This window comes from Zalophus californianus, chromosome 4, assembly GCF_009762305.2.
Source record: "Zalophus californianus isolate mZalCal1 chromosome 4, mZalCal1.pri.v2, whole genome shotgun sequence".
Taxonomy (NCBI): Eukaryota; Metazoa; Chordata; class Mammalia; order Carnivora; family Otariidae; genus Zalophus; species Zalophus californianus.
Window position 1 is genome coordinate 50578530 of NC_045598.1, and position 16594 is coordinate 50595123.

At 41.8% G+C, this 16594-nt stretch overlaps 1 protein-coding gene across 7 annotated transcripts in view; it reads left to right on the forward strand.

Moving 5' to 3' along the window:
- PATJ (PATJ crumbs cell polarity complex component) overlaps positions 1 to 16594 on the forward strand; it is a 349292-nt gene that overhangs the window by 252093 nt on the left and 80605 nt on the right. For all 7 annotated transcript variants that reach the window (XM_027607398.1, XM_027607438.1, XM_027607423.1 and 4 more), the window contains one exon: positions 1351 to 1443. In XM_027607398.1, the coding sequence (XP_027463199.1) occupies positions 1351 to 1443 (93 nt within the window). The remainder of the gene's footprint in view (positions 1 to 1350; positions 1444 to 16594) is intronic.

A 16594-nucleotide genomic window follows, 5' to 3' on the forward strand; every position in this document is an offset into this window, starting at 1 on the left:
ATGTCCCAAAATCTAAACTATTTTCTCTCCAAACAGTCCCACCAGATTTGTAGTAATCCCAAAATGGTGGTGTTTTAATATAAAAATCCAAATAAATAGAATGTAAACACTCCATGTATCATCCTTACTCCCCCTCCCCCCATGTGGCCTCAGAAAGTAAACAGACTTCTGGTTAATTAAGTATAACATTTAATACGTTACAATTCAACTGAGATACTGAATGTGTTTTGGAATTTTATTTATTTACTTATTTGAGAGAACGCACACATCCAAGCTGAGGGAAGGACACGGAGAGGATGGCAAGCAGACTCCCCACTGAGCACGGGCTTGACCCCAGCACTCTGAAATCATGGACACTTATCCAACCGGGCCACCCAGGAGCCCCTGTTCAGGAATTCTGATGGGGCTAATTCTTATGTCTCATTTATATTGAATAAATATTTTTAGAATTCTGCAGAAAAAAACCCATCAAGAAAACAACTGTTCCATTCATTGGTTCAACCAAGATTGGTCCAGTGTTTTCCATGTACCAGACACAGTGTTAGGTACTTGAGTTTGAGAGAGAAACAGGATAAATACAGTCTCTTAGCTCAAGTAGTTTAATCTTGCACAGAAGATAAACAAGCATCTCAGAAAGCTTTGGCTAGAGGGAACAGAAGAACTAACTGGCTGAAACAATAAATTTATGAGCTCTCATGTGAAGGCTGCTAAGAATAAGACTGTACTTCAGGTCAGGTTGATGCAATGGCCCACTTTAGCCGTCAGAGTCCACTTTTTCCATCTCCAACTTTGCTCATGTGGGAGGTAGGGGATCTTCTTGTGGTTCTTTTAAGACCAAGGAGGAACTGGCACACCTGGCCGGCTCAGTCTGGAGCATGCAACTCTTGATCTAGGGATTGTGAGTTCAAGCCCCACCTTGGGTATAGAGATTACTTAAAAAATAAAAATCTTGAAGAAGAAGAAGAAGACCAAGGAAGAACTTTTCTAGAAGTCTCTTTGTGTCTCATTGAGCAGAACTGGATCGCATATCCACTCCTGGCAAAGTCATTGGCAAAAAGATTGGGATTAACCATAAGACAATCAGGCCCAACTTTGGAACAGAGAATAGGGATCAGCTTTTTCTAAGGCATATCTGTAAGCAGCAGGGACAGATCCAGGGGGTGGTGGGTAGGGGCAGAGGTTGTGGGGATGACCTTCTAGTGGAAAGGAGGAGAATAGGAATGGCCACTAGAGAGGAAACAGTATCTACAACAATGATAAAGCAAGCTATTGTGGTTGAGTATCTATATAGTTCTGGGCAGTGTGAGTGAAGAATAACATCTTTACCATTTTCTTCTTAATGTCCCATAGGGTCAGAGTGGTACTGAACCTGTTAGCAGTGAGGAAGATGGTAGTCTCGAAGTTGGTATTAAACAGTTGCCTGAAAATGAAAGCTCCAAACTGGTAAGAATCCTGGGTGTTTTTCATCCAATGTTCTTTTTTAAAGGTATATGATCTATATTTTGTACCACCATGGAAAGGATCAATTTGTGTTGTGTTTACTTCTCTAGGAATCTTGATCTCTGAGCTAGTAGAAGCTTTTCCATATGGAGTGATCCATTAATTCCAACGAATAGCATATTCTCCTATTGTCTTCACACTTGAATTGTGCTGTCTGGGACAAAAGAAGTAACTTCTCTTTTTTTTTTTTTTTAATATATTTTTTTTTTAAAGATTTTATTTATTTGAGAGAGAGAGAATGAGAGACAGAGAGCATGAGAGGGAAGAGGGTCAGAGGGAGAAGCAGACTCCCTGCTGAGCAGGGAGCCCGAAGAAGTAACTTCTCTTTTAATCTTGTTTAATATTGGCCTTCTTTAAGGCTAGGGCTATCTTAAATTAGTCCCTAAAGGCACAGAAAAAGATGTTAAATGTATTCCATTGATTCATAGTAAAAGGTGGTTAAACTCACCCAGGGCCTGGGGCATTAGAAGAGAGTCAGGTTTGTTTGTTTAAGTTTTTTATTATTATTTATTATTATTATTATTATTATTATTATTATTATTATTATTATTATTATTATTTAGTAACCTCTACATCCAGCATGGGGTTCGAACTCACAACTCAGAGATCAGGAGTCACATATTCTTCCAACTGATCCAGCTAGTTGCCCCAAAGAGAGTCAGTTTTAGAGAATGCTCCCTCCTTATATATTTTAATGCCTGATATTTTATTTCATATTTATTGAACTTTTACTGGGTACTGGGTACTGTGCTGCATGCTAAGTTAATTTCCTCATCCTTATAGTGTAGGTGGTAATACCCTGCTTTTACACACGAAGAAACCAAAGGCTGATGATGTTCACTAAATTACCAGAGGCCACTCACTAGAATGTAGTAGACCTGGAGATTCACCTCCATTCAGTCTGACTCCTGTGCTTACATTCACAGTCCATCTTTTTTTGTTTTGCAGCCTTGTACTTACAGGGTTAGACTACAAGTTCTAGAAAGAAATGTAGGCTTTTTCTCTCCATTTCAAAATATCTTAGAAATCTCAAAGAATTATCACTTGGGAGGGTCACCCTGATTTTGTGGCAGCACAGAGTTGTTCATTTTACTTCAGAGAGTTAGAGAAATCATTTGTCTTCTTTCAACTTTTAGAAAATGTATATTGGGACTGTCTTAGATTCTGTGTCCTAGAAAAGAAACTGATTCTTTCAGGCTGAAGGAAAAGGACATTTCAGCAAAAGTGGAACTGACAATGGGCTACTCCTGGGCAAATTGTAAATGGGGCCCAAGAACCCTGGCCTCAAGAACACTGGGACTAACAGATTGTAACCAGTGTTCTTGAACAAGATGTTCCAAGTTTACGCTGTTCCCTTTCTAAAAGACAAACAGCATATTTGCACTGGAAGGGGAGTGAGTAACATCAACAAAGTTTGAACTCAAAATTCATTTAAAAATACTATTAACGTGGGTTTTGGGGGGCACTGTATCTCCATAGATAGGGAAAAGTCTTGTAAAGCAACAGGGCTTTTGTAAGTAGGGGCCTCCAATGCAATCCACAGAGGCAATGGTAAAAAGGGTGAGAACACTTCCTGCTTGCCGGAAGAGTCTGGTAGTCCAAAGAGATTCCCTTGTAGGCTATAGGCAACCGCCATCCATTATCCACTTGCTGTTCCCGAGAAAGTAATGCCAGTGATGGGGCTCCAAGTGTCAAGACAACTAAAGGGTCCCACCCTCAAGCAGAGGACTTGAAGGGCTGAGGGCAATTTTTAGATACTGTTTTATACTGCATTTCACCAAGATGGAAGCCTTCTCCATACCCACTTACTGCTCCCTCTTTCTATTTCCCTCCCCTCCTCACCTCCCTGTCTTTTTAGTATTACAATTCTTTCTCACTGTTTCCAGTAGAATCTGTGTGTGGTCTAGTTGAGGGAGGAAAGATAGCCTAAATTTAAACAACTTTTATAGCGTAAATACAAATGCCCTACCATAAAATATTAGTCAAGAGTGTCTTGGACGAGTTACTTGACCTCACCAACCGCAGTTTTCTCACCTGATGAATAGTAATCAGGATGTTAGGAAGAAACAAACAGGTTATAAGGTATAAATCATGTAGTAGAGTATAAGGCAAGTAGTTGGTGTTTAGCAGGTTCATTCATTAATTCAGCAAATACTTGCTGAATGCCACTATGTCCCAGGCACTAGAGATACAACAGAGAACAAAATGTAGAAAAATGCCAGCTCTCAGCGCACCTGGGTGGCACGATTGGTTAAGCGTCTGACTCTTGATTTGGGCCAAGGTCATGATCTCAGGGTTGGGAGCTCAAGCCCCACAGAGCCCCACATCGGGCTCTGCGCTGAGACTCGCTCTTCCCTCTGCCCATCCCCCCCTCCCCCCCCCGGATAAATAAATAATTTTGGAGCGGTTATGCCTGCTCTCATGGGGAGTCTATTCAGGTTGAGTAGGGGGAGGAGGATAGATAACAAATTAGCAAAATATTAGTTTGGATCATAAAAACTTGCTATTTTTGTAGGTAAGAATTTCATATGGTGCAACCTAACGTTATCTTGTTATAAAGTATTAATAACTTAATTGTCACTAGTTATCATGGTTATTTCTATTATAAGATTGGTGCAAGAGTTGCTACACCATCCTAGGATTGCTGCCCAATGCATCTTTTTTTTTTTTTAAGATTTTGTTTATTTATTTGACAGGGAGAGACATAGCAAGAGAGGGAACACAGCAGGGGGAGTGGGAGAGGGAGAAGCAGGCTTCCCGCTGAGCAGGGACCCCGATGTGGGGCTCGATCCCAGGACCCTGGGACCATGACCTGAGCCGAAGCCAGACGCTTAACGACTGAGCCACCCAGGCGCCCTGCCCAATGCTTCTTGTCAGAGGATGGCATGTGATCTGTATGGGTCTTGACTCTTTCCTGTTTATGTCAAGACTGTTGGAAACACTAAGCCCTAACCCTCTAAAAGTGTCTTATCCAGCACTATGCTGGCCCCTGCTGGAGTGACCAGGAGAAACACCAGCCTTGCTCTTCAGCAGTTGAACCTCTAGAACCAGTGAGGATAATAGAACTTGTATCTGGAAAATCATACATGCAGAAGTATATTAGAGAAAAAAAACACTATGTTGCATGTGTTCAAAAGTGGAAGGAAGACCATCTCATTCAGGGATTAAGGAAGGTTTCTTAGAATCATGGCCTTTAAGGTAAACCTTTAAAGATGAGAAGACAATTAACTGGTGAGGTTGGCCTAGATAGGAGGTTTACCAGCTCTATCAGTCTGGATTACAGAGTAGCAAGTAAGTGTTGGGCTTTTTGGGAAACAATGGGCAATATAATTTGAACAGTAGACTCAAAGAATATGCTTTGAATTCATCTTTATGTGCCCAGTGCTCAATCAGTATCTCAGTAGCTACATGGATACCTGGTAGACACAAGGTGCTACCTATGAAAAACTGTACTTCAGAGAGCTATTAAATTCTTCAAGACTACCTGTTTTCAGAGCTAAGACTAAGCCATGGGTCAGCATGTTGCAGGACTGTTTCCACTGTTCAGTTGTGGTTAGCTTTGGTCCATATCTCAGTAGTCCTCAGATTAACAGCCAAGGGGTTTATAATAACTTCAATAGGTATTGGATTTCTCTATAAAATATTTTTAAAGGGAGAATAACTTGTTTTTAGACAACTGATCAGATGATGGTTTGTGAAACAGATCTCAATTGTGAGAGACTGGAGGCAGGGATGTGTCTGGAATCTATTTCAGAAGTCTAGGTGAGAGCCTGTTAAGACTATTTTTTAAGCCTTTTGAAAGAAACTTTTAAAAAGCTATCTGCACAGAGCTTTGCAATTTGCAAAACAGTGTCATCTCATTAGCTTAATTTTTTAATATCTAAACTTTTTGTAAAATGATACTTCGTGATCTTATTCAATTTTATTCCCCAAAATAACCCTATGTAAAAAGTAGGGCAGGAATTATTTATCCCGTACTTACAGATAAGACCTTAATCTGCTTCGTGAAAGATCACAAAACAGGAAATTGGAAGAGCTGGGGCTTATCCTGAAGGGTCTTTGACTCTCTGGTATCTTGACATAGAAGGTCACGAATCCCTAAAGTAATTTTCTTAATCTTTTGGATATCAAGCTATGTTTTTTGTTTGCTTTTTAAAGATTTCATTTACTTATTTGAGAGAGAGTGAGAGAGAGAGAGAGAGAGAGCATAAGACAGGGGGAGAGGCAGATGGAGAGGGAGAAGCAAACTCCCCGCTGAGCAAGGAGCCCAATGTAGGACTTGATCCCAGGACCCTGGGATCATGACCTGAGCCAAAGGCAGATGCTCAACCGACTGAGCCTCCCAGGTGCCCTTCAATCTATGTTTTTAACATGTTGAGAATATCTGCGTTAATACAATGTGCTCTTTTGAGGCAGTATAAATTATCAAGAGTACATACATTGGAGCCAGACTACTTGGATTCAAATCCTGACTCTACCATTGACTAGCAATATAATCTTAGGTACGTAACCTTTCTCTGCCTCAGTTTCTACATCTATAAAATAGGAGAAAGAAGCCACAGTTGTGAGAGCTGAGGAGGGGCCAGCTATACAGTACTATGCAGAACCATGCCAAAGTGCACTGGAATCTCTGTACAAGGGTGAGTTGTTGTTAATAATGATGATGCTCTTACTCTGATTAAAACATTTAGTGTTAGCCACATAAGGATTAGCTGTTGTGAGCAGAGCATTACAGTGTACTTAGAAAACCGAAGTGAATTTTTCAAACTGAAAAATACAAATGCTGATCATAATAGGCAGTATTTATTGAATGCCTATGTGCTAGATACTATTCTTAGCTCATTTACATAACAGTCCTATGAGGTTAGTCCTAGTATTATCCCCATTTAAGAGATGAGGAAACAGAAGCACTGAGACATTAAATAATCACTCAGTGGGGGGCACCTGGGTGGCTCAGTCAGTTGAGCATCCGACTCTTAGTTTTGGCTCAGGTCATAATCTCAGGGTCCTGGGATCAAGCTCTGGGTCGGGGGCTCCATGCTCAGCGGGAAGTCTGTTTAAAAATTCTCTCCCTCTGCCCCTCCCCTCCTCAAATAAATAAATAAATCTTAAATAAGCACATAAATAAATAATCACCCAGTGAAGCCTAGATCCAGGTCCATGCACTGAAGCTGGAAGCTAGTCTCCAAACCTCTACGCACTGCTGCCTTTTAGAGAGATACAGACGTAAAACCAAACTGAAGTCAAAGGACAATAAGAAAGTTACATTCACATCTGAACTTCATGATTTTCATTCCCTTTTGTCTAAATCTTGTACTTCTACAAAGAAAATTGGGACATAGAAACAGATAAACAGATAAAGATACAGAAATTCACCTTTTACTTTGGCAAGTAAAAGACAAGTCTCTGTAACTTTATACAGACCTCCAAACAGATGTGTCATAAAATGAAGGAAACTAAAGTTTTTTGAGAAGCTGACCTGTTAGTCATTTTCATACTGGTTATCTTATTTAACCCAATGCTGCACATATTATTGGCCCTACTTTACTGACATGGTACTGAGGCTGAGAGGCGGCAAGTATGTTCCTAAGGCCGGTGGTACGGCTGGGATTCAAACCCAGTTCTTTTTGCCCCAAAAGCCCATCTTGTCCTTGTTGTATAGTTCACATAGACAGCCTTTCTGGAATATCAAAAAATATCACTGCGTCTATTTGTTCACGCAACAAACATTAATTGAGTATGTCTTGCTGTGTGCAGAAGATTCAGTGATGAGCAGAGCTACTAGCGCTTCTTAAAGAGCTTGAGATGTTTGAGGACACGTGTTCACATCAGCTTGCCGTCTTTAGAAGCTCAGTGGCTAGTGGGAACGAAGGAACGAGGGAAGGAAAGAAAGAGATAGTACTGTTTTCTTCTAAGAGCTAACCTCTGTTCTTGCTACCACCTTGGGGTCCTCTAACCCTGTCAAATACCATAATTTCCTGCTTTGATGTAAAACCAGTTTACTTTTTCTTTTGTTCTTGTCTCCTTCTCCATGCTGTTACAGATATTAATAGCCAGTAAAATCATTTTAAAGTAACTAGCTTACAACAAAATAATAAAAAGACAAATAATTAAAACGTGGATAAGGATCTGAATAGGCATTTCTCTAAAGATACACAAATGGCCAATAAGCACGTGAAAAGATGCCCAACCTCATTAACCATCAGGGAATTAAATGCACATCAAAACCACAATGCAATACCACTTTACACCTACTAGAAGGACCATAATCAAAAAGACAGATAATAGCAAGTGCTGCAAGGATGTGGAGCGGTTGGAACTCTCATACGTTGCTAGTGGGAATATAAAGTAGTATCGCCAGTTGCGAAAATAGTTGGCAGTTCTTCACAATATTAAGCATAATTATATTGTATCATAATTTCATTCCTAGGTATACACCCAAGAGGAATGAAAACATACCTGCACAAAAACTTGTACACCGATGTTCATAACAGCATTATTCATAATAGCCCCAAAATGGAAACAGCCTACATGTCCACCAACTGATGAATGTATAAATAAATAAAATGTGGTCCATTATTCAAAGGAATAAAAGATAATGAAGTACTGATACTGATACATGATGCTACAACCACATACTGTGTGTATGAAGTGTCAAGAGGAGGCATACCTATAGAGACAGAAAATAAATGAGTGGTTGCCTATGGCTGGGGGTGTGGGCGGGGAATGGGAGTGACCCTAATGGTATAGGATTTCTTTTTGAGGTTATGAAAAAGTTCTAAACTTAGATTGTGATGATATTTGTACAACTCTGAACGTGAAAACCATTGTATTGTAAACTTGAGATGGGGGCATTTTGTGGTATGTTAATTATATCTCAATAAAGATATTTTTTAAAAAAACAAGAGCAAGAGAAGAAAGCGGAGAAGTAAGACTATAGATGATCCACAAAGTGCAATCAAATGAGCAGTGTTGAGATGACCTCTAGAAATTCTGTGAATCTGTTATACAACATGATTCTATGCATGGAAGTTTTAGTGTATAGTCTTTCCACCTTTTGGGATAATTTGCCGGTGTTCAATAATCCCTGGTAGAAAAGGCCCAGATTCTTTTTCAGTCTTATAAATTCTTACACTCTGCCTGTCCCTGCCTTCTGTGCTAGAGCCTGGGAAGATGCCATCGAAGGTAAACAAAGTCTCTCTTCCTGTGTTATTTACAGTCTTCATGGGAGATGAACATAATGTCACAAATAGACTGAAGTCTCAACTTTGATCAGAGCTAAGAACCAGAGGTGCTTGGTTTTAAGGGAGCATATTAAGAGGGGGATTTGATGTAGTCAGGGGAGTGCTTTCCCAGGGAAGTGAACTGAGATGGGAAGGAGAAGCTGACGCGACTGGGAATGTGGCAAACAAGAAAGAAGGAAGGGTGCTAGGTGATGCGTGAGCCTTGGGGAGTCAGGTGACCTGAAGGTGGGAGAGTGCATGGTTCCCAGCACTGGTGAGCTGGACACCAAACTGGAGCCCAGCCACGTTAACCAGGTGATCTCTGTGCTGAAGGCAATGGGAAGCCCTGTGGGACTCTAGACAGTGACTCTGCACTGGAGCTGTGATGTGGTGATTCGCTTGGACAGGGGCCAGGCTGGATGCTGCCTGACCAGCTGGAAGTTCACTGTAGCCATGGCCATCCACAAGAGATGGCAACAGCTATATATTCTCATATTCTGTGCAAAGATTTTAATAAACAGCAAGGAAATACAAGTTCCACAGAAAGTTGCCAGTAAAGGAATTTACCTTTCTTGCCCTATTGGTATGCAAACCTTCTGCAATATGTATTCTTTAAAACCTTCCTCTAAATGCAGGTTTAGAGCTGCAACTGTTGTACCATCTGGGTCTTGAGAACCAGCATCATCCCAGGATTTGGCCAGCAGCCCAAGATAAACCTGCGAGGAAATGCCCCCAACAGATGTGCTCAGCGTTCTTCCCCCAATTTATGAAACTGCTTTGCAACAATACAGTCTATGTGTCTGTGTGTCCAATGATCCTTGTCATCACAGATCTGAGACAGTGGCGTCTAAAATAACATATTAGACTTTTCAAAAATTTTCACAATGTTTAGATTTTTCCAACTGTCTGCGATGTGTTTTTACTGTTGTCTTTCATTGTGAAATATTTCTGATCCTTAGGGCAAGAACAGAAAAATGAGAGTATTTCAGTCAGCTCAGGGTGGCATTCAACCTATGGGTTCTTTGTGGAGATTTTGGAATGTACGGGGTAGCAAGATGCCTGAAGAAGCATGAGTCGTTTCTGAATTAACTACCACTAACCTCAGTGAGCTGTGACATGGAAATTCACGCTGTAACAGGCTGTGCGTTCTACCATTTCAGTCTCCACCAGCTATAATAGCAACATTTTAGGCACACTTTTTACTCTCCACTTGCTATGCTTGATCCATACAGAATTTTCAAACATACCTATTGAAAAATCAGTGTTGAGTGTCTCCAAATGGCCTGATAGTACTTGCTTTCTCAGATGAAAAAGACTATCAGATACAAATCCTGGGCTCTGAAATCTGAACAAACTTAGATTTCACCTCTGCTGTTCACTAGCAAAAGTGCCTTATCCGGTCTGTCTGCATTCTTCATCTAAAAATGGAGGAGGAGGGGGATGTCCCCACCTCTCTGTTATGAGGATAGAGTATGATTTTATACATGAAATGCTTAGCACAGTACTTAGCATGCAGTAAGGGCTCAGTAAATGTAGCTATTGTTAACACCAGATTTTCCCTATAAAAAAATCTAGGTGTGCCAGGACTCTCATTATTCAGTGCACATTTCCTGAGAACCTGCGATGTGTCAGGCTCTAGGAACGTAAAGATAAATAAGCCCCCTTTCATTAAGGAGTACAGCGCATTCAGTCTGATGCAGAGGTCACAAACTGGCTGTCAGAGTCCGATCCAGATCTTACTTCCCCTCTATGATGCGTTCTTAAGATGTTTGATTTTATAAATCAGGAGATATTCACATAAAAATCCTGGTTTCGCTTTTTTCCTGAAAACAGACCAGCATGCCAAGCCAGCCCAAAAATCATTTATGCACTTCCAGTTTATTTCTGTCCCTACTTTTCCAGCATTCCCCCACCCCAGCCTGCTTCCTGCATCCCCATCACCTGTAGACACCTGACTCTGCACCCCGGTCTAATACCAGAGACAGAGCTGTGGCCATTCAGGCCGAGTGGCAGGAGGCGAAAGCCACGAAGTGGACAGAGGCTGGGTGGAGGAAAGCCTCGTGGACCAAGGGAAACCTTTGGACTGGTTTTTAACAGGAGATGATGATGAGATGAGCCATTTGAAAAGACACCTTCTGAATGCCCTGTGAAAAATCCCTTAGAAAATGTCAAAGCTGAAGGCAGCAAGAGTTCAAACGTTGTGAGAGTAACTGAGATGAAAGTTGATGGAGGAGGAGAGGGACCAAGACTGAGTTCCATGCATCGAGGCAGCTGACTGGCTGCATGGTGGGTGCTGTTTCTGAGAAAAGAAAGCTGGGAGGAAGAGCACGTTTGTGGGGAAGGGTGGATAAAGTGGACTGGGTATGGGACAACAGGCTTGAGAGAGCCCCTCAGCCTAAAGGTAGTCAAATTCAGTGATTTTTTAAAGATGCCTGTCAGACACTGATTGTCTCCTGCTGATTTGGGTCCTTGGACTCCTGCTCCTCTCCTGGATACACTAGAAAAAGACAGCCTTTGCCTGAGTGAGTCCCCCCCCCAACTCCTCCCCCACCTGAGCCCCTGGATTAGCTGAAATCCTATCAGCAAGAGCTCCCCAGCACCTTCCTGTGCCCTTCTGCTGTACTTGGCAACACTAGGAATTACTTAGGTAAAGTTGGATGCCAGTCCTGGCTGTGACACTTAGTTGCGTCTCTGTGCCTCAGTTTCCTTATCAATCAAATGGGGACAGTAAAAGGCTCAGTGTCCTATAAAACATAAATCAGTACACTTAGAATGATGCCTTCTGGAGCACAGAGGAAATGCTGTGAAAACGTGAGCTGCCATTAATCTCACGCATTCCTTCTTGTATATTGAATTTTAGATTTCTGTGTAAGAAGGAAACTACTATTTAATGACTACTAATTATGTACTTGTCAGTAGGCACTTTTAAAATATTACCTCATTTTTCCTGACAAAAACAGTAGTAGTAATAATAATAATAATACCCTCCACCATTTACTGAGCACTTACTATCTGTTAGGACCTGAACAGAGTGTTTATCTCCATCCTCCCCATCATGAAAGCATTATTATTACCATCTGCATTTTGCAGATGAGTGGCCTGAGTATTCCAGAAGTTAATTCACTTGCCCAAAGGCTTAGGGGCACTAGTGTCACAGTAAGGATTCAAAGCCTTATGTGCTGGACTCCCATGCCTGATCATGCCACACTGCCTCTCCAAGAGATTGTTGATGTTAACCTGTGAAGAAACTGAGGTTTAGAGAATCCAGTTTGTCATAACCTATAGGTAGAGAAATTTGGATGTAAGCCACTACCTGACTCCAAAGTCCAAGCTTTCTCCGCTATTCAGATAATACTAAAGAGTTAGACCCATGAGGATCTGTGAGTTTCCACTGATTTGTGGGAAATACGGAAAATAACCACATGGAGAGTTCTTCATGAAGCTAAAACTATCCAATTTCAAGGACTGCCCTTTAAAACTGTGCCCTACCTAAATTTTTAGTGTTAAAATGGCTCTTCCTATGTGACATTATGGTAATGATACATGGTAGTAATTGGGAGGAGAGGACTAATAGGTTGAACCCTCTGAAATCACTGATACTTGACCGTTTCTTGACTTACAAAATGGTAAATTCATATGCTCCAGCCTATATTTCTTTGGTTTTCATTACTGGGGGGGTCGGGGAGGGGGGTGGGAAGAGTAACTCTAATCCCGACATTGTTTTGAAAATTTTCTGGTCTGTGAAATCCCAAAGTCTGAAACAATCTGTTTTGCAAATGATTCAGTCAAAGCAGGCAAGGACAGAGATTAGTAAAAGCTGACTTTGGTTTTGAACCTGGATAAGTAGGAGGCCGAAACTGTCTCTAATTTTTAAAACAATAACATGAAAAAAAATGAGAAAAAATAGATTTGTAGAGGAAGATAATGAGTTAAGTGTAGAATTTTAACTTTTTTTTAAAGATTTTATTTATTTGATAGAGGGAGAGCACAAGCGGAGGGAGGGGCAGGGGGAGAGGGAGAAGCAGGCTCCCCGCTGAGCAGGGAGCCCGACTCGGAGCTCTGTCCCAGGACCCTGGGATCGTGACGTGAGCTGAAGGCAGCAGACACTCAACTAACTGAGCCACCCAAGCACCCTAGAATTTTAACTTTTAATATGCCATGTGACTTCTGGTACAGGTTCATTTTATCAATTTTTATATTTTATTTTGCTTTAAAAAAATTTTAAATGAAGTATAATTGACATTAGTTTATCAGTTTTGACTATTGTGCTTGATTAAAAATTATTCCCAAGTGTTTTTAAAATGCTGGCATCCAAGTTTGGAAAAATAGGTTAAAATGTGTTTCTGATGATTATGGGTCTTAATTCCAGGCTGGAATTCTCAGATGTATATCCTGCTTGTTTTTAAACGGCTGGACTGTGTACTTAAAATCCATCTTTATCCCCAATTTGTAGTCCATCAAGGACTGCAGGATTTCTAGTTCGGCTCGGGGAGCAGATGTCACTGTGCCTATTTTCTGTTTCAGATCCAATATGAAAACTGCATCTATAACAAGAGCCTAGGGGGCACCTGGGTGGCTCAGTCATTAAGCGTCTGCCTTCAGCTCAGGTCATGGTCCCAGGGTCCTGGGGTCGAGCCCCGCATCGGGGAGCCTGCTTCTCTCCCTCTCCCACTCCCCCTGCTTGTGTTCCCTCTCTCCTGTCTCTCTGTCAAATAAGTAAAATCTTAAAAAAAAAAAAAAAAAAAAAAAAAAGAGCCTCGGAATTCCCTTGTAAGAAGCCAGAGGGAATGTATGTAAGTCAGCACCTGCCTCTCTTTTGTGACAGTATGCAAATTGCCAATGGCAGAGTTCAAGTGCATTCAAATATGTGGCATTTTTCACAGCTCATTGTACTTTATATCTTGCATTTCTGAAAATCACTTGAGATTTGCCTACATGATAAATTTTCCTTTCCTGGTCATAAAAAAGATGGTAGATTTACAGTCAAGTCTGTTTCCTTCATGAAAGTCACAAGAGGAAAGCTTTTGGCTTTTTCCTCCATTCTCTCTGCCTGTGCATCGTAAATGAAGAAGATAATAGACGTGAGGGTAGCAGGTAAAGGTAACCTCATGAACTCACAGACAGAAATAGAGGTGCCTGTTTTTAACACAAATTCCCATCTTTGATGTCTTCTGGCTTGCTTTCACTCCCAACCCCTTTAACTGGTCTGCTGTTACATGAAATTGAACTTGCCTGGAAGGAAGCTATTGCTTAGCAGATTTTTCTAAACTGAGAAAATAGCCTAAGAATCATAATTATTAGCAACAAGGACCCAGCAACGGAAAAGGATACATTGGCAGAAGGTCCAGAACTCAAGCCCTCTTACATGTCGAGTGCCCTAGTTTCTGAATTTCAGAGCTTTTGTCAGAAACCTCGTGCTGCTGACACATTGTTCTTTGAGCCTGTCAAGTTTCACTTCTCTGGAGACGTCTTACTTGTCATAATTTTTAAGGTCCTACAATCTAAAACCCATATTGGGAGCAGAAATTAAGCAAGTTTAGTATTGAAGGCCTGTTATGTCCCAGACACTATGCCAGCCACAGGACATACCGCAGTGAAAGAGACACGTAAATCTTATCTCGAAGGTGCTTTCAGAACTGCCAAGAATCATGCCAGCTAACGTTTTCACAGCATTTCCTCTGTGCTCCAGAAGGCATCATTCTAAGTGTACTGATTTATGTTTTATAGGACACTGAGCCTATTACTGTCCCCATTTGATTGATAAGGAAACTGAGGCACAGAGACGCAACTAAGTGTCACAGCCAGGACTGGCATCCAACTTTACCTAAGTAATTCCTAGTGTTGCCAAGTACAGCAGAAGGGCACAGGAAGGTGCTGGGGAGCTCTTGCTGATAGGATTTCAGCTAATCCAGGGGCTCAGGTGGGGGGGGGGAGTTGGGGGGGGGACTCACTCAGGCAAAGGCTGTCTTTTTCTAGTGTATCCAGGAGAGGAGCAGGAGTCCAAGGACCCAAATCAGCAGGAGACAATCAGTGTCTGACAGGCATCTTTAAAAAAAAAAAAAATCATTGAATTTGAGTACCTTTAGGCTGAGCAGCCCTCTCTAGTTCTCTGTCTTATGCTCCGTTCACTTTCTTCATCTCCACTTAGCTACCTTGTGGCTTGACCCCTGTGAGCTTGTTATCCTGATCTTTTCTGGGCTCCACCTCATTTTAATCAGTAGACTCTTGATTGCAGGTGACAAAACCTGATAAAGCTTGACCTTACAGACAAAGGAAAATTTACTGATAGGCTCCAGGCTCTTTTTACATAACTACAGGAAAGGCAGGGTTGACAGCCTCAGGAACAGTTGGAACCTGAATCCTGGTGCAGCCAGAGGTATCTGGATGTCTCTCTGACTTCTCCCGCAGATTGCTTCCTCAGCTTATTGGGAGTGTGGCCACCAAAAGCTACTAAGCCTCTGGGCCAGAAAGGGGCTATCTCTCTTCCCTTGGGTCCACTTTGGAAAATCCACAGGATGTTCTTATGTAGTTCAAATGTCTACCCTTGGACCAATTACTCTGGCTGGACAGACCGGGCATGTTGATTATCCAACTTTGGGATAGAAGTCAACCAGCTTCAGTGATTGTAAACTGGGCATCCCCATTATCTATTATATAGAATATTCCCAGTGTTGCTTTTTATGTCCACTGCTCGAAAGCTCCTTCTCTTGATCAGAGTAATTTGCTTGGCCCACAAAGCATTTTCTTTCAGGAGCTTATAGTACTGTGCTGATGGTTATAACATAACGCACATAGAATGTGTTCTGTTGGTTTGCTGCACCAAATGAGATGATCTTTCCCCACTCCTTCCTCAGCCTTCTTATTTAGGGGTCTCCTGTGCAAAGTCAACACCTTAGAATGTCCCAGAACCTCAGCTTTGAAGGCACTAAGAACTCCCTCGGTGCAGTAGTTGGAAGATGAGCAAGTTCCAAATTTATGTTTAAACACAAAACACAGAAGAAAATGACTCACCCCAGGTCACTGTGGTGGCTAGTGCCATGAATTTATTTTTGCCTGCCCAAGCTCAAAATAAGCTGGCATGACTCGTTCTGACTTAATGTTGTATCTAAAAATGGAATCACTATGTTGAGACGGGCTCCTAAGAATCTCATGTGTGTCATTTGGAGGAGGTGAACGGCACTTTGCCTCTCCCTCGGTGGCTTGTCCTCGGTTAAGAGCAGGGGCTCTGCAGCACAATACGTCTGGATTAAGTTCTGGTTCAGCATATGCTTTAGCCTCTCCTGCCCCAGTTAACTCTGCAATGAGGATGGTAATGACTCTTATCGCATACATAGCTTTGTTGCATACATTGGTATCCGAAAAGGGGGTGGTATCTAGCTCAGTAATTGGCACGGTCAGTGCTCAGTAAGCTTTAGCTGTCATCATCATCATCATGCACTGGCCCGTCCCTTGGCCCAGAGGTTTAAGGGTAATCGTATAAGAAATGGACAGGGGGCACCTGGGTGGCTCAGTCGAGTTAAGTGTCTGCCTTTGGTTCAGGTCACGATCTCAGGGTCCTGGGATTGAGTCCCGCTTCGAGCTCTCTGCAAAGCAGGGAGTCTTCTTCTCCCTCTCACTCTCCCTCTATGCTCATGCTCTCTCTCTCAAATAAATAAATCCTTTAAAAAAAAAATTCCTTTAAAAAAAAGAAAGAAATGGGACAGGGTGTTGGACCAGATGCTTTTCAGAGCTCTGATTTCCTCATCTCATCCTTCCACATTTTGAGGACAACAGAAAGGGAGGGAAACTGTCACTCCTCAGGCACCTGCTATCTGCCGCACACCTTCCTACAGATGACATTCCGTTATAATTCAACGTTTCCATAGCTGTTC